General features: G+C 37.9%; 1 protein-coding gene and 1 pseudogene across 8 annotated transcripts in view; one reads left to right on the top strand and one right to left on the bottom strand.

The window, feature by feature from the left end:
- Positions 1-26,558, top strand: part of AGPS (alkylglycerone phosphate synthase) — a 166,776-nt gene that overhangs the window by 22,807 nt on the left and 117,411 nt on the right. For all 8 annotated transcript variants that reach the window (XR_010322284.1, XR_010322285.1, XM_064286963.1 and 5 more), the window contains one exon: positions 13,793-13,882. Coding sequence is in view for 4 of the 8 variants with exons in the window: in XM_064286963.1 (XP_064143033.1) it covers positions 13,793-13,882 (90 nt within the window). In the remaining 4 variants the exon portion in view is untranslated. The remainder of the gene's footprint in view (positions 1-13,792; positions 13,883-26,558) is intronic.
- On the bottom strand, positions 9,077-9,174 carry LOC111749506 (U6 spliceosomal RNA; annotated as a pseudogene).

Raw genomic sequence — 26,558 nt, 5'->3', positions numbered from 1 at the left:
ATTACACCTCAACATAAAGAAAACAAAAATCCTCACAGTTGGACCAATAAGCAACATTATGATAAACAGGGAAAATATTGAAGTTGTCAAGGATTTCGTTTTACTTGGATCCACAATCAATGCGCATGGAAACAGCAGTCACAAAATCAAACAGTGCATTACATTGGGCAAATCTGCTGCAAAAGATTGCTTTTAAAGTGTTAAAAAGCCAAGGTGTCACTTTGAGGACTAAGGTGCGCCTGACCCAAGCCATGGTGTGTTCATTGGCCTCACATGCATGTGAAAACTGGACAAGGAGTGAGGAAGACCGAAGAAGGATTGATGCCTTTGAATTATGGTGTTGGTGAAGAATACTGAGTATACTATGGACTGTCAGAAGAGTGAACAAATCTGTCTTGGAAGAAGCACAACCAGAATGTTCGTTAGAAGGGAGGATGGCGAGGTTTCGTCTCACATCCTTTGGACATGTTATCTAGGAGGGACCAGTCCCTGGAGAAGGACATCATGCTTGATAGAGTATAGGGTCAGCAAAAAAGAGGAAGACCCTTAATTAGATGGACTGACACAGTGGCTGCAACAGTGGGCTCAAGCATATCAATGATTATGAGGATGGCACAGGAATGGGCAGTATTTTGTTCTGCTGTATGTAGGGTCACTATGAGTCAGAAGCGACTCAACGACACCTAATAACAGCAGGAGCACCCAAGGACAGCAATGGAGCTTGACCTCAGGAAGAAATTAAAATTAAGAACTGGAGAGCCATCAGTTATCTTGCTAGCATCACTTCTTACTCTGCTGCATGCTTCTGTAAGTGGATCAGCTTTTCTCTGCTCTCTTGTCCCAGTGGCAAGATATGGCCACTCCACTCCTCCGGGATATTTAGCCCATTGCAGAGAGCAAGTTGAACCCACTTGTTCCCAGTATCTGAGCCACATGTCTGCATTGCTCCAATCAAATACTCCTTGGAAGAGGAGGTGTTAGTGATCATAGTGCAAAAATAGCTGCCTTGGTGGCTAAATGAGCTGAACTGACCCTGACTATAGTACATTGAAAGATGTCACAGCCAGATCATCTGCTCATCATTTTTGATGATTCCATCTCCAGAATCTTGCTCAGTGAGTTAGCCTGTTTATTTTCCCTTTGTGTCATCAATCTTGTTCTCTTTGCTGACTTTCTGCTACTGAAAAGCATGCTCAGGTAACTCTTTGAAGTTGTTTTCTGCTTATACCACTCATTTGAAATGGCCCCTTTAAAGGCCATCAATAGCCCAATTATAAAATCCTTAATCATCTTCCTGAAGAATTCCCTATACCTGGTAGATATTCTTCTCTCTTTCCTTAGCTCCCATGTTATTGCATACTCCTCGTTTTCTTCCTACCCATCCTACCTTTCTGGCCATGCCTTTCTTGACTTCTTCTGCTTTCTAAATTCACAAATTCCTGAGGATCTTAGTTCTTCTACATTTTTTTCCTTGGTAATCTCACCCTCTTGGACTGCATAACTTTCAACTTTATTATGGGAACTTTTAAGGTAATATCTCGAATTTTCTCAACCCCGATTTTTCACATTTTCAATTATTGGGCATTTGTATTTGAACATATTGCTGGTTTCTCCAACTTAGTATGCATGTATTAGGCCATTATTTTAGCCTTTATTCCCAGTACTCCAATATTTCTATTCATTTCCATCATTATTTAGTTACCTGAGCTCAACACCTCAGTCATAAGACCTTGGTGAGCTATGTTCCCAATCCGTTATCCAGTCAGTTGGCAAATCATATAGATTTTGTTACCTTTGATTCTCAAGATACTTTGTGTTTTCTTCATTGCCACACCCTAGATGAAATCTTAATTGTTTCACATTTTCTCCCCTGCAATTTTTGTTCAGGGAAAGTGAACATTTGCTGCCTGTTGGTGCAGTGCTGCATTTTAACATGACAAAAATGATCGACAGTTCAGTGGAGATATATAGACAGATATGTAGAAGATATGATGTTGTCAATGCTATAATCAATGTATACAGAAAAAAAAAAAAATGAAGGTACCATAAATTCTCCTTAAGATAGCAAGGGTTTTATAGGAGAAGTGACTTCTGAACTGGTTCTTGATGTTAAATAAGAGTTCTCTAGGGAGAAAATGGCATTTGAGATGGGGGTATATAGCAAATGCAAGGACATGAAGACATAAAAGACATGGTGTGTATAAGGAATTGTGATAACTTTTAGTGTGACTGGAGGAATAGCTGTTAAAGAAGGTAAAAAGGTAGATTGGAGCCAGATTGTAAAGGACATTGTAGAGTAGAACTGTCCCACAGAGTTTCCAAGGAGCGCCTGGCAGATTTGAACTGCACTTAACTGCTACGCCACCAGGGTTTCCAAAGGACAGTGTATGCTGTGTTAAAGCATTGGGTTTTTATCCATACTGGAGAGTCAGCAAAAATTTAAAGCAGACTGTTAGATTTCTACTTTCGGTGGCTTTAAAACTTCATTGATATTGGGAATGGATTGTTTTTGTCTATTGCTCCCTATTAATTATTGAAATACTAAAGCTTAATCTCTTTAATTTGGCATTCAGGGCTCTCTGCTGCTCTTCCTGATTTTCTTATATATGCTCTATGCTTCAGCCAGTTTGGGCTACTCAACAGCATGGGAAAGCCCTTGTGCTTTTCTGCTTCTGCTTGACTGTTGAATTTCTACCACTTTCCAAAACAATTGGAAGTTTGGATGTCACCACAGTGAAGCCTTCTCTGAGCAAGAGATGAACACTACTTACTTTCTCTGAGCTCTTGTAATACTTTGTGTTCCTTGTGTGGCAATCAGTATATTGAAATCATAACTTGGTGGTTAAGGGTGTTGCAGTAAGATGATCACGATTAAAGTCCTGGCTGTATCATACAATGTTTGTGCAATTCTGGCAAGTTACTGAATCTTTCTGAACCTGTTTTCTCATAATAACACGTATATTGCAGGATTGTTATGAGAAGAAAATGAGGTAATGATTGTAAAGCCCTTAGCTTTACAGTAGTATGTAGATTATGACTATTGCAGCAAATGGCATAGAAAGAAGTAAGAATCCAGTGCTGAAATAGTTTTTGAAGGTTGAAGCACATCAAAAGGTAGGAGGTACTCAACGAAAACAATGACATTTTATTAGCAAAAACATATTTCTGATAAATACCTTATGTATTGGGGAGGAAGGGAAGAAAACCAAAGAGCATCAGTAACCTCTAGTACTGCATGGTAGGCTGAGTATCACTATCGTGCACTGTTGTGGTGTTTCTCATTTGAAGCTCTTCTCCGAGGTTCTTAGGAACCATGGCACATCACTGAGTCTACTTGGTATGTGGCTTGGTAATTACATATATTGAAATTTGAGTAAATATTTTTTTTTTATGTCTTGTGCTAAAGACAAGTTATTTGATGAATAATTGTTTTAATTTTTATGCTTTGTAAGACTTTTAACATGTATAAACCGGAAAGGGTCCTGTATCAGATCAGATTCCTTAAAATTTGAATCAGAAAATATAATCCTTCTATAGCTCTCACTCCCCATTCCAGGTTAAACCAGTTGCCTGAGTCTTTTCTGACTTATGGCAACTCAATGTGTGCCAGCATAGAACTGTGTTCCATAGGGTTTTCAATGGCTGATTTTTCAGAAGTAGTTTGCCAGGCCTTTCTTCTAAGGTACTGCTGGATAGACTCGAACCTCCAACCTTTTGGTTAGCAGCCAAGCACTTTAAGGTTTACATCACCCAGAGACTCCCATTCTAGGTGAGTTCTTTGTAAAATTTGGGTATAGACCTGTGATACCGCCCCTGTCATGTACCCAATCTCCATCTCCTGTTATCGCTTTTCTTCTGTCTTCTACGTGGTGAGTGCCCTCTTGCTGCATTTGCTTTGTTTCAGAATTACTTAGATTCATCTCCTGCTGCAAGTCACTGAGTTTAAAGTTTTGTCTTTTTTTTTTTTTCCCTAACTTGACTCCTCTTCTGATTTTGGTAAGGCTTGGATGAGAGCAATTTGATTTAAAACCATTTGCATTAGGCTTTATATCCTTTGTGGCTGTTCAGCAGATGAGGCTTCTCCTCTCAACCTTTCCTCATGTCTTTAGCCAGCATTCACCCAAAGGTGGTCTGTGGATGGCACGGCATTAGAATTTCTTGGCAGTGCTTGTTTAAAATGTGGGTCCTGAGACCCTGCTGCCAGAGATTCTAATCATTGGTGAGACATGATTTTAAAATAAGTACCCAATGTGATTTTTACACTCCCAAGATTGGGTACTAATTTTAATATTTCTTTTTCTCTCCCCTAAACTGTGTGTGGTTCGTTTTTCTCTGTGGGTTTTCCAGAATGAAAGTAATAATCTCAACTGCCTATCACTTAAAGTAGAAGGGGCTTCTTATTATTATAATAAATAATATTAATTTAAGCAAAGATAACATTTATTAAAACAAGAATACTGTGTACATCAAGCAGGTATGGATTTTCAAGGTCTTGCCAAGGCTATTGGTGGTCTGTCCCTTGGATGACAACTAAGAAAGGGAAATCAGAGGCTGGGTTTCTGTGGTAAAGAACATAAGGATTTTGGGAGACATTCATATATATATATTTTTTGTTCTGGTCAGTTTAATACTTTCTGCAGAATTGCAAGGCTGTACCAGAAATGGCCATTGGCTACTTGCAGATTGGTGAGTATAATCAGCTTGTAATACAATTCCTCTTCCAATTCCTAGCAAGAAGGGATGGAGTAGTGAAAGTGAGTTGGCATACTCCCAGTTGTGGTAGGGAAAGCCTGGGATTGGTTGCCAAAACTGTCACATTGACTAGATTACAAGTGGACAGTGGACGGAACAAATCATGACGTTCAAAGTACAATCCAAGGATCAGAAGTAGCCAAGCGAAGTATACATCCTTGCTCTTTGTCTTTTGCTAAGACAGCTAACTCCCTGATACCAGTTTGGGCTGTTTTCATCATTATATAGACCAACACTTGAGGGTAAAAGGATGCTTGTGCCTTTCCAGGCCCTCAGAATGGCAGATACCAAGTTTGAGTGTGTATGTGCATGCCCGCCTGCCATAGCACACAATATTTGGAATATATACTACTAAAGGTACAAGTGATTGTTGTTGTTGTTAGGTGCCATCGAGTCAATTTCAACTCATGGTGACCCCATGTAACAGAGTAGAAGTGCCTCATAGGCAGGGCTGGATAAGGCATTTGAGGACCCTAAGCAGGAATAATCTGTGGTGCCCCCTCCTCTGCTTACGCATTTATATGGGATATGTGAGTTAGATAAATATATATGTATATGTGTGTTTGTGTTAGCTATCCATGATATAACTGATTTTTAAATGTGACTATATTAGCTGTTGAACGCAAAAGTGGCGTATGCCAATTTAGTGGAATGAGATGAACTGGGTTATAAAATTTCTAGTGGGTACGAGGCATTAAGAGTTTTATTACATACCACATTTTCTACAAAAAAGAATATTCCACATATTCTACAACAAAAGAAATGAGTCAGTGAATTTTAGTTGTTTCAACAATGTAAAATTCTCTTGATTTCCCATAACGAAAAATCAATTTTTACCAGTTTTGCTTTAAATGGCTTATACCTCAGTTTGCATGCTTGTTTCATAGTAAATGTTATAATTATAAATGAACAAATGAAAAGATGTCATAAAGGGAAATGTAGTGATCAGAAACATACTACAACGAATTACTGTATTTTATTTTTAGATAGATCTTTCATCTCTAATGTGTTATAATTAAAAACATTTCTTTGCTCGTAACAGATTCTTCAGTGATTTTGTCACAATTAAGCTGCTGAACAAAATCTACTTCCGTATATAATAAAGATAATGAATTGAGCCTTTCTTGAATCATTGTTGTGTGCTTGCTTTTCCTTGTGTCCTTTCTGCTTGGCATCTATGAGTCTTTGCTTTGGACAGCTGGTGCCCTTGTTTTGTTGATGCCCTAAGCACATGCTTACTTTGCTTATTGGGTGTAATCTGTGTCTGCCTATATGGTTTTCTAGGCTGTAATGTTTACAGAAGCAGATTGCCAGGTCTTTATCCCGTGGAGTGGCTGGGTGGGTGGGTAGAATTTGGTAGTGTGTAAGAGAAGGTTGGGGGTAAGGGAAGGTGCCCCATGAACCTGCAGTAGAGTACCAGGTTATTTTGCCGATGTGTAAGGCTGGCCTCTCCTTACTGTCCCTTAGGCTTTCTCTCTTCCTTGTGCCTCTGTCTATAAGAGTAAAAAAAAATATGTATACATTACCTTTTCTTGTTTGGTTCATTTATTCAGAGAGAAATTTATTTAACTCTTACTATATGTCAGAAGTATAGCGAAAGGAGTTAGACCTTTGGGATGCAACATTTGACCTGTGAATTCGGGCATTAAAGAATTTCTTCAAAGTGCTAATTTCTTACAAATTATGAAAAGTTGACTGTAGGGACTTAAGTATGTATTTTGTTTGATATCTGTTTGAAACGAACTCATTTTTAACAGAATTCTATCATTAAAAAAAAATTGTAGAGGTAGCTAAAAATCTAATTAAGGATTTTATAACAAGCCGTCATGGAATTTTTGTGCATACACTAAAGAAAGAATTGTTTTCTTGAAACAGAGACAAATGGAACTAAGATTCAAGGGTGAGCATATTTAGGCACACATTTGTCTCTGGGTGTAGTCTCAAGCGGACAGTTATAAGATTTTTACTTATTAAATACTTGTAAACGTCTTTACGGAAACCCTGGTGGCATAGTGGTTAAGTGCTATGGCTGCTAACCAAAGGGTTGACAGTTCAAATCTGCCAGGTGCTCCTTGGAAACTCTACGGGGCAGTTCTACTCTGTCCTATGGGGTCGCTATGAGTCGGAATTGATGGCACTGGGTTTTTAAAATGTCTTTACAGATTTTATGCTTTTAAATAGAAATTATTCTACCTTTTTTTTTTTTTTGCCTGAGGTTTAGAGAATTGGGATAATCATACTTCTTTATTTCGTGACATTTGTCTGTGCAAGGTCTCTCTTACTTCCATTTTCCTCTGTCTCCGATTCTTAATGCCATCCACCCCTCCTCCCGTGGGCACTCATGAATATTCTTAAATATATATATATATATGTGTTTTGTAAAATGTGCATTGTTACTTAGGTGTATATTTTAATTTGCTAAAATGCTCTTGTGCTGTAGATCTTATTGTTTCTCCTTTTCTTTGTGTTCACCACAGTTTTAAAAATCTCTTCATGTTTCTGTATGTATTTTTATTAACCTCACTGCTTCTGATTGCTGCATTTACTACTTCAGTCATCCATTTCTCTAGTGATACCTCTAGCCACTCCTACTCACAAACAATGCTCTGGGGAGTATGTCAGACATGTCCCCTTTGGGCCTGTGTACTCACTTATCTAGAATATGTACCTAGGAGTAGTGTAGCTGGGTCATGATTAAATTGGCAATACTTGTGAAAACTTAGTACTATACATGATTGCTCTGTAGAGTGGCTTATCAAGAGGGTATGTGGGTTCCTATTCTCCATATTCTTGCTAACAACTTTCTGTGTTCTTAAACCTCAAATTTAAGCTATTTTACACCATCACATTGGTGAAAATTAGAAAATTGATTAACCACTTATTACATCAGAAGGCCCAGTTTTTACTATGGCAACTAGTGCTGTAAGAAGGAGCTCTGGTGCTACAGTGGTTAAAGCGCTCAGGTGCTAACCCAAAGGTAGGTGGTTTGAACCTACCAGCCATTCTGCCACCGACCAGCCAATCAATGGGAGAGAAAGATGTGGCAGCCTGCTTCTGTAAAGATCACAGTGTTCTGTAAAGATTACAGTCTTAGAAACCCTATGGGGCAGTTCTGCTCTGTCCTATAGGGTTGCTATGAGTAGGAATCAGCTGGACAGCAGCTGGTGGTGGCGTTGTAAGAGAAACAGTGGGGATATTGAGGAAAGATTGAAATTTATGTTCAAGTTAAAAGTGTTGCAAGGAGAAGACTCACTGCCTAGAGAGCAAGGATGTTACCTTGTTGACCTGTCCAGAAACCTGATATTTGGTAGGGTCCTGAAGTCAATCTCATTAGGTGGTCTGACTCATGTTAACTAAATCATGAAAAATAAAATTGTCGCACCTTCTAAGCCATTTGAGTTGGTCTGTTTCTTTCTGTTGGAAGGCAAGGAAATCAGAAGAACGTAGGTTGGTACATTTTAGATCAGGGCAAGAGGAAATATTGTATGATTCAGATGTTTCACTGTATTAAGCTATCAAAGCCTGATACCAAAAAAAAAAACAAAAAACAAACAAACCCAGTGCCGTTGAGCCGATTCCAACTCATAGCGACCCTATAACATTCATCTATTTTCTAAGTCAGATGTAGCAATCTTGGAACCATGAGATTTGTAGCAGTATGAATTGAGTGCCATGATTATCCATGTGTTAATTTGATTTTCTTATTCTTTCTTGTAAGGAGGATTTCTCCTAAGTATGCATAAATTATTTCACTTTACTAAGCTATTTGAAAAGGAAATAGTTGCACTGCCAGATTGAGTCAGTAAGCATTGGAGACAGGAATTTTCCTACTGTGTTTTTAGAAATTTCGTAGGAACTTTAGACTAGGCGGAGCCCTGGTGGCACAGTGGTTAAGAGCTTGGCTGCTAACCAGAAGGTTGGCAGTTTGAATCTAGCAGCGGCTCCTTGGAAACCCTACAGGGCAGTTCTCTTCTGCCCTATAGGGTCTCTGTAGGGTTGCTATGAGTCGGAATCAACTTGACAGCAAGTTTGGGTTTTTTAGGTGGGCTAGATATGAACACAGTTATAAATTTATTGTAATTATACACATTAAAAATTTTTATTGTGTTTTAGGTGAAAGTGTGCACAGCAAATTAGGTTCCCATTTAATAATTTTTATATAAATTGTTCCATGACATTGGTTACAGTTTTCACTGTGTATCAGCATTCTCATTATTTCCATTCTGCTTGTTCTGTTTCCATTGATATAGCTTCCGTTTCCCTCCTTGCCTTCTCATCTTTGCTTTTGGGTACATGTTGACCATTTGGTCTCACATAGTTGATTAAAAATACGGAACACCTTACGAATGCATGTCATCCTTGCGTAGGGGCCATGCTAACCTTCTCTGTATTCCAATTTTAGTATATGTGCTCCTGAAGCAAGCATTAAGCATTTGCATTTTTCATTAAATTTAGAATTAAGAAAAAATTCTCGTTTCCCCCCATCATTGGGTTTTTGTATTTCTAATGGAAATTTAGATTCCCATTGGAATCTAAAAATTAATTCTAAAATTAGAACCTAAAAATTGGGAACTTCAACTTTTCTTTAAATAAACAAGTCAGTAGGAATATTATTTATTGAATTTTCTGAAACGTATCTTTTTAGGGATATGTCTTGTTGATCTAATCCTGGCGTCTTTACTTTATCACTTTTATTTTTTATTTCACTCTTGATTTCCGTTAGATTGTCTGAATCTTGAAGTAATTAAGCACAGAACCAGATTAATAAGGATTTTAATGACACAAAAAGTCTTCAAAGATTTTTAAAAAATTTCTATACATTGCATGTGTAGTTAATTTGAATTAAACTGACACTGAGGCTGATGAGATAGAAATCCAGCATTGGCTCTTCATACTCCAATTTTTATTTTTTTCAAAACCTCTGAGATCATATGATGTTTTTCTCATTGGTTAAATTGGAAAAGATAGGTATAAATTTGCTTTTCATATGAACTGAGCTGTGAAGTGTCTTTTATTAGAACTTGGAATTTTTTTTTTTTAAGTTATCAGCTAGTTTAACTTATTTTTTATTATTAAAAAAAAAATTAGCCCCAAATAAAAGTAGACTGGAACATTTTTTTCTTTTTCTTATTTTATAGTGAAAAATATGATTAAAAATAGTAATAATGATAGAAAAACCATGCATTTATACCAGGATGCTTAGGATTTATTACTGTTTAAGAAACAGTAATCCGATGGGAAAACAGTGACTTAAAAGTGAAAATTTCCTATTTTAAGAATAAAGGTTTGCAGTGATGTGGTGTAGTGAATTACTGAAGATGGCCCTTTTAGCCATTGTCTTGTAACTCTCACCAAAAGATTAGGCAGGACTATTCAAATAAGGTACTTGTAGGCCATCAGGAGGATTGGACAGCTTGTTAATAATACAAATTAAGGAACATGGCACCCTTGTGGGGTTGGGAGTATGCAAGTCAGGTGTATGGAAACCTAACAAAGGGATTGGTTAGTTTTGCCATTCCAGTAGGCAAACCATCCCAGAAAAGGGGCACCTGACTACCGCCAAGAAGAAGAGATGAGAGCAGAGCATGTCCTTTGGACCTGGGATCGCTGTGTGGAGAACCTCCTAGACAGGAAACAGAGCAGTAACACCAGAGATGGAGGGAGATGATGAGAAGCAGTTGCAGAGAAGCAGTGGCAGCAGAACCAGGAGACTGGCAGGAAATGGCTCGGTGAGCTTCTTGGCCCATGGAGAAAGATGGTTATAGTGGGTGTGCTGACCCATGGAGCGAGAGAGCTGAGTATCTTCAAGCAGGAGGCTTCCTGGCTGAATGGGATGCCTCCGGGCACTTATTGGCAGAGCTAAAAGAGCTTTGTACCATTTGCCCGAGCAGGGCAGAGACCAGGTTGGCCCAAGGGGCCAAGGGCCAGTGAGAGTACTGCCTGTGACATGGCTAAGAAGAAGCTGTCCTGACTCGAAGAACTGTATCCTGAGTGTTCCTGAACCTGATTTGTAACTGTGGTTTCCCTAGTAATCCCCTAACTGTGAGTGTGGTCTGTGAGCTCTGTGTGCCCATTGAAACAAATCATGGAACTCAGCAGAGAAGTAGAGTGTGCTGTGGGAGGGATGACTGGTGTCAGAATTGGTAAACAGGTTGGAGGGAGGAGGTATGTCTAAGCCCCGCCTCAGAGGAAGTGACTTTGGGCTGTTGATGCTCATAATGATTCTCTCTGGTGTTGGGTTAATAGTTCAGTTAAAGATTGTGTGAACAGCAGCACTGGGAAATGCAGAGAGCTGAGTATATACATAGTGTATATCATAGGAGAATACTGCCACCTTGTGTATATGTGATGTTATTTTATAAATCTCCATTTTCTTTTGTTATGCTAGGCAGTACCTTTTTGTAAAAAACCATTTGGTGCTGGGCTCAGATGTGTAAATTTATAAAACATTTGTTTTTATTTCAGTTAGGAAGTTAAGAAGGGTCTTGTATGTTGAAGATATTAATTTCGGTGTAGTAGATGTAAGAAGTGGAATGTCTGAAAAAGACTGGTTCATTGACCTCTGGGGTTAGTTGAGAATTGCATACTTTTATTTAGATCTTATGGAAGGTTGGTGATTCTTTGATCAGTCTTCTTCATTTCAGTGCTTACAGTGCCTGAAACAACCGTATGCCTTGATTTTTAAAATTTTTTTTTAAGTCGTGTAAAATAGTGACTATAATAATAACAACACGTAAGAGTGCCTTAAAAAATCTTGAAGTGATGAAGAAAGGGTTGCTTTAAATCATTTTGGTTACCTGAGGGCGTGACTTAGTGGGTTTCAGATATTACCCCTCTAAAGAGGAAGAATCACAGGACTGGGAGTCAGCCTTCACAGGCTAATCACTAGCTTAGCTGTAACTTATAGGCACTTCTTCACCTGAAAAATTGGTAGTTGATTTGGGTGGTTTCTGAGGACCTTTTTAGTTTTAGAATTCTGTGACTGTTAAAAGGTTTACTCTAATTTTTAAAATGTTAATTCTGTAATGCCCTTCAATTACTCATTATGCTCTATCTTCTGTATAAGAAATTATTTTAAAATTTAATGTAATCACAAATTGTGTATTATACATACATTGAGGGGGGTACGTGTGTATAAAGTTTAAAACCAGAAGCCTAGGAAATTTATCTACTTTTTAATTTAACACATGGAAATCTTGAAGATGTCCGAAGATTGGTTTGGGGGTAACCTAGATGTCAATTATATACCATCTAAGCTCTGTAACACTGGGTTGGGGCTTAAATGCATTCTGAATGTGTATACTTCAACTTCTGGGAAGGCTACGAAAGCTGGTATAAATATAGGAAGGCCCATGTCATAGGAAAGAATTTTCCGATTGGGATGAAAAGATGGAAAAAGTCACATTAGCTTACAGTTGAAAATATAGAAGTTTTTTAAGGACCTAACTTGAAAATTTAAGGTTAAAGATTTTTCAGTATGTCAGTCTCTTCACTTTTTAGTGTAGAGCTATAGCTCTTCCCTACTCACCTCGATTCATTTCCTTGTGAAGCGGTGAGGGTTTAGCATTTTACTTGGGATTATTTGGGAATACTGTTTAAAAATTCTGCACATAATTTTAAGAAAAGTGATTCTCATTGTTAAGCCATGTAAACATGCCAAATTCAACATCTATACTGGAATGATTTCCTGTTGTCTAGATAGGGCTGTGCTATGAGTGGGAATCGACTACACGGCAATGGTTTTTTGGGAGCCGTCCCCTGGTGGCACAGTGGTTAACCTCTCAGCTGCTGATGGAAAGGTCTTGCAGTTCTAATTGACCAGCAGCTCTGTGGGAATAAAGACCTGGTGATCTGCTCCTGTAAAGATTATTGTTGTTGTGTGCTGTCTAGTTGGTTCTGACTCATAGTGGCCCTATATGACAGCATGACAGAGTAGAACTGCCCCACAGGGTTTCCTAGGCTATAATTTTTACAGGAACAGATCATCAGGTCTTTTCTCCCGAGGAGCTGCTGGTGGGTTTGAACCATGGACCTTTCCATTAGCAGCCGTGCCCTTAATACAGTCATCGTAAACTATGTCTCGCATACTTTGGACATGTTATCTGGAGAGATCAGTTCCAGGAGAAGGACATCATGTTTGGTAAATAGAGGGTCAGCAAAAAAGAGGAAGACCCTCAATGAGATGGATTGACATGGTGGCTGCAACAATGAACTCAAGATAACAATGATTGTTGTACTTGGGGGTTGCTGTGAATTTTATCTCTTGAGAGATAAAAGGTGGTGCAGGCCATACCCCAGGGCAGCTCCCTTTACATTGCATCAGGGATGTGGCCTGGTAAGGAAGTTACAATCCTACCCTAATCCTCTTTAACGTAAAATTACAATCACAAAATGGAGGACAACCTGAGAATACTGGGAATCATGGCCTAATCAAGTTAATACACACTTTTTTTGAGGGACGTAATTCAATCCATGACAGATATGTAGGTCAAGATAGAGATCTGTAGTTACATGGAAGTTGAAGAATTTAGAATGTTTATAAACTCAGTACTCAGATTTTTAATCTACTAATGAATCCACCTTGTAAATTGGTCTTTTTCATCATAGCAGAAAATTAATGATTATGATTTTTTTTCTAATGTATGGAGACCTTTGTTTCCTTTCAGTGAATTCCTAGTTTTAATTGTAAAAATTTTTAGACCGTCCTTCAGTGTAAACTCAATAACATGTACAAAGTGAAATGTATTTATACTGTAAACTTACTTTCTTTATTCTCTCTTTTTCTTCTTCCCTTGAATGCGTTACGTTAGAGTTTGTAGCTCTCTGTGAAGCTGGTGCTGCTCCTTGGAGTGATTCTATATTTAGAAATGTTAACATAAAGACATTTTGATATGTACTTCATTTTATTTAAGCTAATACAGTATTAGTGGGCATACGGTCTCCTTTTAAGTGATTGTGAAAGGTAATAATCAATGATATACTTTTCAGTTTGGAGATGTTTAGCATAGGTCTCATGTATATGCTTTTTTGTTCTCATTAGGCAAGAAGTTCTGAAATGGAATGGATGGGGATATAATGATTCCAAGTTCTTCATCAATAAGAAGGGTCAAGTTGAGTTGACTGGGAAAAGGTAACCCTGGTTTGTTTATTCTTTCTTTTGTTCCTTCTTTCAATGAAAAACTGTAACCATACATACAAAAGAATAATATAATGACTCCAGATTTAAAAGTTTTCCACATTTTGCCATAATTGCTTCATTTTTTTTTTGCTATAGTATTTCAGATCCTGACATTATCATGTCATCTCTAAATATTTACATTTTTTTGTATCCTTTAATGTATTATTTTTTGATAAGCCTATTGTTATACTCCCCTAAACAGCAATAATTTTATAACACCTATATATCTATTCTACATTCACATTTCCCCAGTCTCAAAAAGGACTTTTTTTAGGTAGTTTGTTTGAATTGAGATCCAAACAAGGTCTACATCTACCCTACCACCCAATCTCATGACATTGAAAGTAACTCCTTTTTTAAATTTGGGAGTTCACCTTTGGGTGTGGGTTATCGTGAAAGTGGTACAGTCTCAATTCTGTGTGAATATAAATAGTGTCTTTATTATTTTCTGCCATGTATCAGGGAAGAAGTGATGAAGAAAGATCAGTCATTTGTGTGATAGCTTTCACAATATTTCCGAAATGTTTTTGGTAATATGTTGATAAGAATTCTAAAAGTTATTTGTATTGTTACTGTTTGTCCTAGGTGCAGACGAAATTGTAAAATGAAGTTTTAGTTGATTTTAAGCAACATTGCACTGCTCCTGCCAAAGCTGATGTTTTCAGTTTGTCTTTTGAATTTTAATACAACTTTTGAAAGGGCAGTGAGTGCAGATATGTGATACTTGAATGCCGACTCTAAAAAATAAATTAAAAATTGAGACTAGGAAAAAAACTGGGTTAGATATGTTATGACTCTGTTTCAGTATTGCACTTCGGCTTAATAAATTTTGGGCATTAATATGGTTTGGTTAATGTTTTAAAAAACTTACATGGTATTTTAATATGTTAAAATGTCAGGAAAAAAGTGTTATTTTTTTGAGAAGTTAAAGTTTTTCATTTCATTTCCTTGGAAACATCAGCATTCCATTTTTATGACTTACACGTGCTTTGTACATGAAAGAAAACCTCTGAAATAGTAATTAGAAACTAATGTTAGTGAAGTTATAGTTACATTTGACACTTGGTTTTTAATATGAAAAGTAAATATCTGTTTTCTCATTCCCATCAGTAAGTATGACTAGGCAGTATGCTGATGGGGGCTTAGTTGAAAAATGGTGTCATTTAGATAGAAAGCGTTTCTGGTGAAAATTAAATTTACCGTCAGGGCCACAGTAAATGGACCCTGATAGAATGGGAGAAAAATGTGGAACAGATCCTCAAATTCCTGAAAAACAAACCAACAAACTAGACCTACTGGACTGGTTGAGACTGGAGAACTCCCTAAGACTATTGCTCTGAGATACCCTTCAAACTAACCCCGAGGTCACCTTGTAGCTAAATAACAAATTGGCTAAAAAAATAATGAATATCACTTGTAAGTTGTGTGCTCCTTTAGAAGATCACTTACATGAGACCAAAAGGTCAACAATTACTTTAAAACAAAGATGAGAATGTAAAGGGGCAGGGAAACTAGATTAATGGAAACAAATAATCAGAACAGAAATTAATGAGAATGTTCACACATTGTGAAGAATATAACCAATGTCATAGAACAATTTTTTTTATTAACTTTTATTGAACTTCAAGTGAACGTTTACAAATCAAGTCAGACTGTCACATATAAGTTTATATACATCTTACTCCGTACTCCCACTTGCTCTCCCCCTAATGAGTCAGCCCTTCCAGTCTCTCCTTCCGTGACAGTTTTGCCAGCTTCCAACTCTCTCTATCCTCCCATCCCCCACCAGACAGGAGATGCCAACACAGTCTCAAGTGTCCACCTGATATAATTAGCTCACTCTTCATCAGCATCTCTCTCCTACCCACTGTCCAGTCCCTTTCATGTCTGATGAGTTGTCTTTGGGGATGGTTCCTGTCCTGTGCCAAGAGAAGGTTTGGGGACCATGACCGCCGGGATTCCTCTAGTCTCAGTCAGACCATTAAGTCTGGTCTTTTTATGAGAATTTGGGGTCTGCATCCCACTGATCTTCTGCTCCCTCAGGGGTTCTCTGTTGTGCTCCCTGTCAGGGCAGTCGTCGATTGTGGCCAGGCACCAACTAGTTCTTCTGGTTTCAGGATGATGTAGGTCTCTGGTTCATGTGGCCCTTTCTGTCTCTTGGGCTCTTAGTTGTCGTGTGACCTTGGTGTTCTTCATTCTCCTTTGCTCCAGGTGGGTTGGGACCAATTGATGCATCTTAGATGGCTGCTTGTTAGCATTTAAGACCCCAGACGCCACATTTCAAAGTGGGATGCAGAATGTTTTCATAATAGCATTATTTTGCCAATCGACTTAGAAGTCCCCTTAAACCATGGTCCCCAAACCCCCACCCTTGCTACGCTGACCTTTGAAGCATTCATTTTATCCCAGAAACTTCTTTGCTTTTGGTCCAGTCCAGTTGAGCTGACCTTCCATGTATTGAGTATTGTCCTTCCCTTCACCTAAAGCAGTTCTTATCTACTAATTAATCAGTAAAAAACCCTCTCCCACCCTCCCTCCCTCCCCCCCTCGTAACCACAGAAGTATGTGTTCTTCTCAGTTTATACTATTTCTCAAGATCTTATAATAGTGGTCTTACACAATATTTGTCCTTTTGCCTCTGACTAATTTCGCTCAGCCTAATGCCTTCTGGGTTCCTCGGTGTTATGAAATGTTTCATAGAATCGTCACTATTCTTTATCGATGCGTAGTATTCCATTGTGTGAATATACCACAATTTATTTAGCCATTCATCCGTTGATGGACACCTTGGTTGCTTCCAGCTTTTTGCTATTGTAAACAGAGCTGCAATAAACATGGGTGTGCATATATCTGTTTGTGTGAAGGCTCTTATTTCTCTAGGGTATATTCCGAGGAGTGGGATTTCTAGGTTGTATGTTAGTTCCATTTCTAACTGTTTAAGGTAACGCCAGATAGATTTCCAAAGTGGTTGTACCATTTTACATTCCCACCAGCAGTGTATAAGAGTTCCAGTCTCTCCGCAGCCTCTCCAACATTTATTATTTTGTGTTTTTTGGATTAATGCCAGCCTTGTTGGAGTGAGATGGAATCTCATTGTAGTTTTAATTTGCATTTCTCTAATGGCTAATGATCGAGAGCATTTTCTCATGTATCTGTTAGCTGCCTGAATATCTTCTTTAGTGAAGTGTGTGTTCATATCCTTTGCCCACTTCTTGATTGGGTTGTTTGTCTTTTTGTGGTTGAGTTTTGACAGAATCATAAAAATTTTAGAGATCAGGCGCTGGTCGGAGATGTTATAGCTGAAAATTCTTTCCCAGTCTGTAGGTGGTCTTTTTACTCTTTTGGTGAAGTCTTTAGATGAGCATAGGTGTTTGATTTTTAGGAGCTCCCAGTTATCTGGTTTCTCTTCGTCATTTTTGGTAATGTTTTGTATTCTATTTATGCCTTGTATTAGGGCTCCTAAGGTTGTCCCTATTTTTTCTTCCATGATCTTTATCGTTTTAGTATTTATGTTTAGGTCTTTGATCCACTTGGAGTTAGTTTTTGTGATTGGTGTGAGGTATAGGTCCTGTTTCAGTTTTTTGCAAATGGATATCCAGTTATGCCAGCACCATTTGTTAAAAAGACTATCTTTTCCCCAATTAACTGACTCTGAGCCTTTGTCAAATATCAGCTGCTCATATATGGATGGATTTATATCTGGGTTCTCAATTCTGTTCCACTGGTCTATGTGCCTGTTGTTGTACCAGTACCAGGCTGTTTTGACTACTGTGGCTGTATAATAGGTTCTGAAATCAGGTAGAGTGAGGCCTCCCACTTTCTTCTTCTTTTTCAGTAATGCTTTGCTCATCCGAGGCTTCTTTCCCTTCCATATGAAGTTGGTGATTTGTTTCTCTATCACCTTAAAAAATGACATTGGAATTTGGATCGGAAGTGCATTGTATGTATGGATGGCTTTTGGTAGAATAGACATTTTTACTATGTTAAGTCTTCCTATCCATGAGCAAGGTATGTTTTTCCACTTAAGTAGGTCCTTTTGAATTTCTTGTAGTAGAGCTTTGTAGTTTTCTTTGTATAGGTCTTTTACATCCTTGGTAAGATTTATTCCTAAGTATTTTATCTTCTTGGGGGCTACTGTGAATGGCATTGATTTGGTTATTTCCTCTTCGATGTTCTTTTTATTGATGTAGAGGAATCCAAGTGATTTTTGTATGTTTATCTTATAACCTGAGACTCTGCCAAACTCTTCTATTAGTTTCAGTAGTTTTCTGGTGGATTCGTTGGGGTTTTCTGTGTATAAGATCATGTCATCTGCAAATAGAGATAATTTTACTTTCTCTTTGCCAATCCGGATGCCTTTTATTTCTTTGTCTAGCCTGATTGCTCTGGCTAGGACTTCTAGCACAATGTTGAATAAGAGCAGTGATAAAGGGCATCCTTGTCTGGTTCCCGTTCTCAAGGGAAATGCTTTCAGGTTCTCTCCATTTAGAGTGATGTTGGCTGTTGGCTTTGCATAGATGCCCTTTATTATGTTGAGGAATTTTCCTTCAATTCCTATTTTGGTGAGAGTTTTTATCATAAATGGGTGTTGGACTTTGTCAAATGCCTTTTCTGCATCAATTGATAAGATCATGTGGTTTTTGTCTTTTGTTTTATTTATGTGGTGGATTACATTAATGGTTTTTCTAATATTAAACCAGCCTTGCATACCTGGTATAAATCCCACTTGGTCGTGGTGAATTATTTTTTTGATATGTTGTTGAATTCTATTGGCTAGAATTTTGTTGAGAATTTTTGCATCTATGTTCATGAGGGATATAGTTCTGTAATTTTCTTTTTTTGTAATGTCTTTACCTGGTTTTGGTATCAGGGAGATGGTGGCTTCATAGAATGAATTGGGTAGTATTCCGTCATTTTCTATGCTTTGAAATACCTTTAGTAGTAGTGGTGTTAACTCTTCTCTGAAGGTTTGGTAGAACTCTGGAGTGAAGCCGTCCGGGCCAGGGCTTTTTTTGTTGGGAGTTTTTTGATTACCGTTTCAATCTCTTTTTTTGTTATGGGTCTATTTAGTTGTTCTACTTCTGAATGTGTTAGTTTAGGTAGGTAGTGTTTTTCCAGGAATTCATTCATTTCTTCTAGGTTTTCAAATTTGTTAGAGTACAATTTTTCATAATAATCTGATATGATTCTTTTAATTTCAGTTTGGTCTGTTGTGATGTGGCCCATCTCATTTCTTATTCGGGTTATTTGTTTCCTTTCCTGTATTTCTTTAGTCAGTCTAGCCAATGGTTTATCAATTTTGTTAATTTTTTCAAAGAACCAGCTTTTGGCTTTGTTAATTCTTTCAATTGTTTTTCTGTTCTGTAAATTTTTAATTCATTTAGTTCAGCTCTAATTTTTATTATTTGTTTTCTTCTGGTGCCTGATGGATTCTTTTGTTGCTCAGTTTCTATTTGTTCAAGTTGTAGGGACAGTTCTCTGACTTTGGCTCTTTCTTCTTTTTGTATGTGTGCATTTATCGATATAAATTGGCCTCTGAGCACTGCTTTTGCTGTGTCCCAGAGGTTTTGATAGGAAGTATTTTCATTCTCGTTGCATTCTAGGAATTTCCTTATTCCCTCCTTGATGTCTTCTATAACCCAGTCTTTTTTCAGGAGGGTATTGTTCAGTTTCCAGGTATTTGATTTCTTTTCCCTAGTTTTTCTGTTATTGATTTCTAGTTTTATTGCCTTGTGGTCTGAGAAGATGCTTTGTAATATTTTGATGTTTTGGATTCTGCAAAGATTTGCTTTATGACCTAATATGTGGTCTATTGTAGAGAATGTTCCATGTGCGCTAGAAAAAAAAGTATACTTTGCAGCAGTTGGGTGGAGAGTTCTGTATAAGTCAATGAGGTCAAGTTGGTTGATTGTTGTTATTAGGTCTTCCGTGTCTCTATTGAGCTTCTTACTGGATGTCCTGTCCTTCTCCGGAAGTGGTGTGTTGATGTCTCCTGCTATAATTGTGGAGGTGTCTATCTCACTTTTCAGTTCTGTTAAAATTTGATTTATGTATCTTGCAGCCCTGTCATTGGGTGCATAAATATTTAATATGGTTATATCTTCCTGGTCAATTGTCCCTTTTATCATTATGTAGTGACCTTCTTTATCCTTTGTGGTGGATTTACGTCTGAAGTCTATTTTGTCCGAAATTAATATTGCTACTCCTTTTTTGCTTATTGTTTGCTTGATATATTTTTTTCCATCCTTTGAGTTTTAGTTTGTTTGTGTCTCTAAGTCTAAGGTGTGTCTCTTGTAGGCAGCATATAGACGGATCGTGTTTCTTTATCTAGTCCGAGACTCTTTGTCTCTTTATTGGTGCATTTAGTCCATTTACATTCAGCGTAATTATAGATAAATAAGTGTTTAGTGTTGTCATTTTGATGCCTTTTTATGTGTTGTTGACAATTTCATTTTTCCACTTACTTTTTTGTACTGAGACGTTTTTCTTAGTAAATTGTGAGATCCTCATTTTCATAGTGTTTGACTTTATGTTTGTTGAGTCGTTAACGTTTTTCTTGGCTTTTATATTGAGTTATGGAGTTGTTACACCTCTTTGTGGTTACCTTAATATTTACCCCTATTTTTCTAAGTAAAAACCTAACTTGTATTGTCCTATATCGCCTTGTATCACTCTCCATATGGCAGTTCTGTGCCACCTATATTTAGTCCCTCTTTTTGATTATTGTCATCTTTTACATATTGACTTCAGTGATTCCCTGTTATGAGCTTTTTTTTTTTTTAATTAATCTTAATTTGTTTTTGTGATTTCCTTGTTTGAGTTGATACCAGGATGTTCTGTTTTGTGACCTTGTGTTGTGTCAGTATCTGATAGTATTGGTTTTCTGACCAAACAATTTCCTTTAGTATTTCTTGTAGCTTTGGTTTGGTTTTTGCAAATTCTCTAAGCTTGTGTTTATCTGTAAATATCTTAATTTCACCTTCATATTTCAGAGAGAGTTTTGCTGGGTATATGATCCTTGGCTGGCAGTTTTTGTTCTTCAGTGCTGTGTATATGTCATCCCATTGCCTTCTTGCCTGCATGGTTTCTGCTGAGTAGTCTGAACTTATTGATTTTCCCTTGAAGGAGACCTTTCTTTTCTCCCTGGCTGCTTTTAAAATTTTCTCTTTATCTTTGGTTTTGGCAAGTTTGATGATAATACGTCTTGGTGTTTTTCTTTTTGGATCAGTCTTAAATGGGGTTCGATGAGCATCTTGGATAGATATCCTTTTGTCTTTCATGATGTCAGGGAAGATTTCTGTCAGCAGATCTTCAACTATTTTCTCTGTGTTTTCTGTCCTCCCTCCCTGTTCTAGGACTCCAATCACATGCAAGTTATCCTTCTTGATAGAGTCCCACATGATTCTTAGGGTTTCTTCATTTTTTTTAATTCTTTTACCTGATTTTTTTTCAGCTATGTTGGTGTTAATTCCCTGGTCCTCCAGATTTCCCAGTCTGCATTCTAATTGCTTGAGTCTGCTCCTCAGACTTCCTGTTGCATTGTCTAATTCTGTAATTTTATTGTTAATCTTTTGGATTTCTACATGCTGTCTCTCTATGGATTCTTGCAACTTATTAAGTTTTCCACTGTGTTCTTGAATAATCTTTTTGAGTTCTTCAACTGTTTTATCAGTGTGTTCCTTGGCTTTTTCTGCAGTTTGCCTTATTTCGTTTCTGAGGTCATTCCTGATGTCTTGAAGCATTCTGTAAATTAGTTTTTTATATTCTGTATCTGATAATTCCAGGATTGTATCTTCATTTGGGAAAGATTTTGATTCTTTTGTTTGGGGGGTTGTAGAAGCTGTCATGGTCTGCTTCTCTATGTGGTTTGATATCTACTGCTGTCTCCAAGCCATCACTAAGATATAAAAAAAAAAAAAGTTTATTCTGTAATTGCTCACTAAGTCTTATCTTGTTTTATTTTCTTTCAGTATACGTGGATGGGCTACTGGATTGTGCTGTCTTGTTTGTTGTAGCCCTTGACTTACTTATGACCTATTAGCAGCTGGTTTGGGCTGTTGCCAGATATATATGCCTGAGTCTATTCACTGTTCTTGAGTAGAATCTGATTTTGGGTCATCAAGTGTGTGCTGCACCCTAACACCTATCCACCTCGACAAGTAGTGGTGATAGTTGTGTGCACCAGATTCTATTAGCAGCTGGGGTTCACCCTCCGGGGGGCAGGATGCTGACAGGCTTCCCCCAAATGTCAGTGAGGTAGGTGTGTCTCTATTCCTGTAGCACCTTGGTGGGAGGGCACTGCAGCTGTACCTTAGGCCCTCAATGCAAGTACCTCTGCTGATTGGTAGGTGTTACCCTCCTTAGACCCCTAAGGCAAGAGGCTAGGTGGTCTGGGGGGAGCTTCAGCCCTCAGTTCCCTGTTGTGGGTCAGTTAGGGCTCTGTTGAATAAGCAGAGATATCACACCTGGGAAACTTGTTTTTCCAGAAAATCCGCTGATTGGGACGCTGGCTCCAGGCTCCGAAAACAGTCACTGCTTCCCCGTATTTGTTCGTTCTCTGTCTCTAAGTATGTGTTTGTTGTTCAGGGTTTGTAGATTGTTATGTATGTGATCGATTCACTTGTTTTTCCGAGTCTTTGTTGCAAGAGGGATCCGCGGTAGCGTCTACCGAGTCTGTCATCTTGGCCCCACCCCTCATTGAACAATTTTTGTAGAAATTGTTCAATGGGAACTTAAACTGCTGTGTAAACCTTCACCAGAAACACAAAATATTATTTTAAAAAATTAAATTTGCCAGTATTCTAAATGTCAAGTCTTTTATATTTTAAATGATAGAGTAATGCCTGATACAGTAGAAACTTGGCTATGTAGAGTGGGTTTTCAAATCTGGAGGGAAAAGATGAATCTTCTGAACTCAGAAAACCAACTTTCTGTCCTTTCAGTGTCCTCATTTCTCTGTTTCTCTCTCTTTCTTTGCACCTTGGAGGTACAACATACGTATTTTATAGGAAGGAGCAGATAGTCACTTATACTTCAATACCCGCCCACTCCTACTGCTGTCACATCAGTTCTGACTCCTAGCGACCCTGTGGGACAGAGTAGAACTGCCCCATAGGATTTCCAAGGCTGTAATCTTTACAGAAGCAGACTGCTACATCTTTCTCCCACGAAGCAATTGGTGGGTTCGAACTGCCGACCTTTTTGTTAGTAGATGAGTGCTTCACCTGCTGTGCCACCAGGGCTCCTTACTTCAGCACAGTGCTGTTAAAAGCATAGGACATCTACAGTCTCTTATAGAGTACTGTGGGCTCTGTAGTGGTTTATGTTAGAAGTATGTGTGTGTGTGTGTGTGTGTGTGTGTGTGTGTAGTGAATGGTTAGGGAAAACACAGATAACTGTACCTTAGTGGGTCCTGTGGGTTCAGAATCTGGTTCAGATTTGGGTGTTCTGGCACTTGATTTGTTAATTCTCCCAGAGGGAAATTAGGCTGAAAGGTTCTGACTCATGTGTCATAGTAAGAGACTGATTTTAAAGTTAGAACCGCAGTGTATTCGTGATTAAACTATTCCTTTCTCACTGTATGGAATACTTGTTAATACCCTTCCTGATATTAACGTATCTAGAAAACAAAGCTTGCAATTTAGAGATTGTTGGGAGAGCGTAAAATCAGAGCAAAGGGGATTCAGTGGTCTTGAGAGAGATTTTTATGTAGGGTGCAATAAAACCAGAGAATTTATTTGTTGGCTTTAGAAATTGGAAGATTGCCACCACTGTCATAGATTCCTTTTTGCCTCATTTCTTTGCATCATTGACTCCTGAGTCAAAGTCCAGTAGGGGAACAGGAGAGTAAGGGTGCATCTCTCTGGCAGAGCCTGTAAGGGAGACCAAGAAAGTACGTATCTGGATATTCACTTCAGCGGAAGGTAGTTGGCCTCCCACCAAGCCTCTTGTAGCGGAGGACAGAGTAGACCTGCCCTCTAGGGTTTCCAAGGAGCAGTTGGTGGATTTGAACCGCTGAACTTCTCATTAGCAACTGTAGCTCTTAACCACTGCCCTATCAGGGCTCCAGATTGGATCATAGCTTTCTCTATATCCAGACTAGTTTCCCGAAGATAATGAGTGAATTAGTGGGTTTCTCTGATTATTATCAGAAAACATTTATAAACATGTTTAAAGATAATAGCTACTGCTTGAGTGTCTACTGAATTATCTTACAATAACTGTTATCAGATGAGTAGTGGTATTTTCGTAAAAATAATTCGGTTGAGGATGGGAGAAGTTAAATAATTTACCTCGTGTCACCTGCTTAATGGGAAATTGGAATTGAAACCAGGTGCTTTTAAGCTTCATTCTTTTTCTGTTTGTTACACTGTGCTTGTGAGTTACTTCTTCAGATAATCGAACTCATCCCTGTTCTTGTTCTACAGAAGCTTTCTACAGCCCGTATGCCAGCAACAGCAGGGTTAGTCATAAAAAGTTATCCTGTGGCAGAAGTTCCCTTCACAGGCAGAAGCATAGGAAGATTGTGATATTCTTAAAAGAAAAATAAAGTTTGTGACTACAAAGGATGAGTACAAGAAAATACTGATTTGGCTGAACAATATTAATTCAGTCAGCTTATGTATTAATAATATTAGATTGTAAGGACAATTTTTGAAATTCTTCTTACAGACTTTGTCTTATGATAGTGTGGTGGACTGAGCAAATACAGACCCTTTGTACTCTATAAACACAGAAAGTAATACGTAAAATACCACAAGAAAGAAATATTTAACAGAAGTAGGAAGAAAGGGGAATCCTTAGGTGCCAGAAACCAAGAGTAACTCTCAGTGAAGATGTATGAGGTGTTCCCCTATTTCTGATCCAAAGAATGTTGAAAAGGTAGGAGATTTTTGTAAGCAAATATAGTTGATTGTGTGTATATATTTTTGGGAGGGTGATTTTGACATTTCAAACCCAGCCATTAAGTTAGAAACAATTACTCTAAGCTATTACAGGTCTTAGGGAAAAAGTAGGTAGTTTTATTATCTTCTGAACAAATTTATAATTTTTCATTTTATAAATCCTTAGATTTATAATCTTGCCACTCTTATTCCCTCCGGGTATAGATGAATTGTGTCCTTCTGGAATTAGGCAGCATAAGGCAATATTTAAGTAATTTAAGCTAATGCTATTGATTTCTATAAACTACAAATTTTTGAAAACTCATTATTCTGTGACTTTAAAGGTATCATATATTAATTGGTGCTTAAAAAGTACAAGTTACTGTGTAAATAGAATTTGGGTGTGTTACACTTTATATTTTTGGTGGCATTTTTCTTTAAAAAAAAAAAAGTTTTATCTAATTACAAAAAAGCTGTTGATTGGGTTAGCAGTTGTGGAACTCACCTTGAGAAGAGATGGTTTAGTCTGCTAATGTTTATGCTGTCTCTTGCACTGCCACAGAGTTGAATCAGTCCCTTTGTCTTTCATCACTGTAAATCTTGATGTGCACTTCTTCTTGGACATGTATGTTCACAAGGCGTTTTCTTTGCAGATAGGCTTGTTTCATTGGTCTTGAAAACTTTTTCTGGTTCTATATCTTCTACAGTCTACTTCAGTCCTAAAAAAAAGTGGTAAATTGATCTCACCTTATGATGTTTTATAACAGAACCAGTTCTTATAAAGTTCTCAAATTAATCTTCAGTTATAGTAAAGACCTGGAAACCCTGGTGGTGTAGTGGTTAAGAGCTACAGCTGCTAACCAAAAGGTCTGCAGTTCAAATCCACCAGGTCGTCCTTGGAAACTCTGCAGGGCACTTCTACTCTGTCCTGTAGGGTTGTTCTGAGTTGGAATCGACTCGACAGCAGTGGGCTTTGTTTTTTTTGTAGTAAAGATCTATTCAATAATAGACGTACTGTTGTAACTATTGGTATAGGCTCTTAGTAAGTAATAGTGATTTTTCAAATTAAAACCATAACGAGGCATTACTAAAGCCTGTTGCCAGACCCTTATAGGACAGAGTAGAGCTGCTCCATAGGGTTTCCAAGGAGCAGCTGGTGGATTTGAACTACCAACATTTGGTTAGCCACTGAGGTCTTAACAGCTGTGCCACCAGGGCTCCAATGTATCACTAAAATGTCTAAAAAGAACACCACCACCAAGTATGGGGAGGATGTGGAACGTCTAGAACTCTCATGCATTGCTTGTGGTAAACATTTCGGAAAACTGCCAAGCAGCATCTACTAAAGCTAAACACATACGTAGCCTGTGGCCTAGAAATTTTACTCTAGTTATATACCCAACAGAAGTGTGTATATACTCTCCAGAAAACAAATTCAAGAATGCCCCTGCATGTGCCAAAAGCTATAAACAGTTGTTCATCAGCAATACAGCGGATAAAGAAATTGTGATATATTCATACAGTGGAATTCAGCTGTGGAAATGAAAGAACTGCAACTGCATGTAACAGCATAGATGAATCTCACAAATGCTATTGAGCAAGAAAACGCAGACACAAACAAATACATTTTGTTTCATTTAAATTATAATTTCGTTTAAAGTATAAAACAGTCCATCCAAACTAACCTGTGACGTTAAAAGTCAGATAGTAATTCCTTGGTGTGGGGAAAGGGGATAGTGCCTGGA

Source organism: Loxodonta africana, chromosome 6 (genome assembly GCF_030014295.1).
Source record: "Loxodonta africana isolate mLoxAfr1 chromosome 6, mLoxAfr1.hap2, whole genome shotgun sequence".
Taxonomy (NCBI): domain Eukaryota; kingdom Metazoa; phylum Chordata; class Mammalia; order Proboscidea; family Elephantidae; genus Loxodonta; species Loxodonta africana.
The sequence above is the reverse complement of the archived record's forward strand: the minus strand, read 5'-3'. Positions and strand labels throughout refer to the sequence as shown.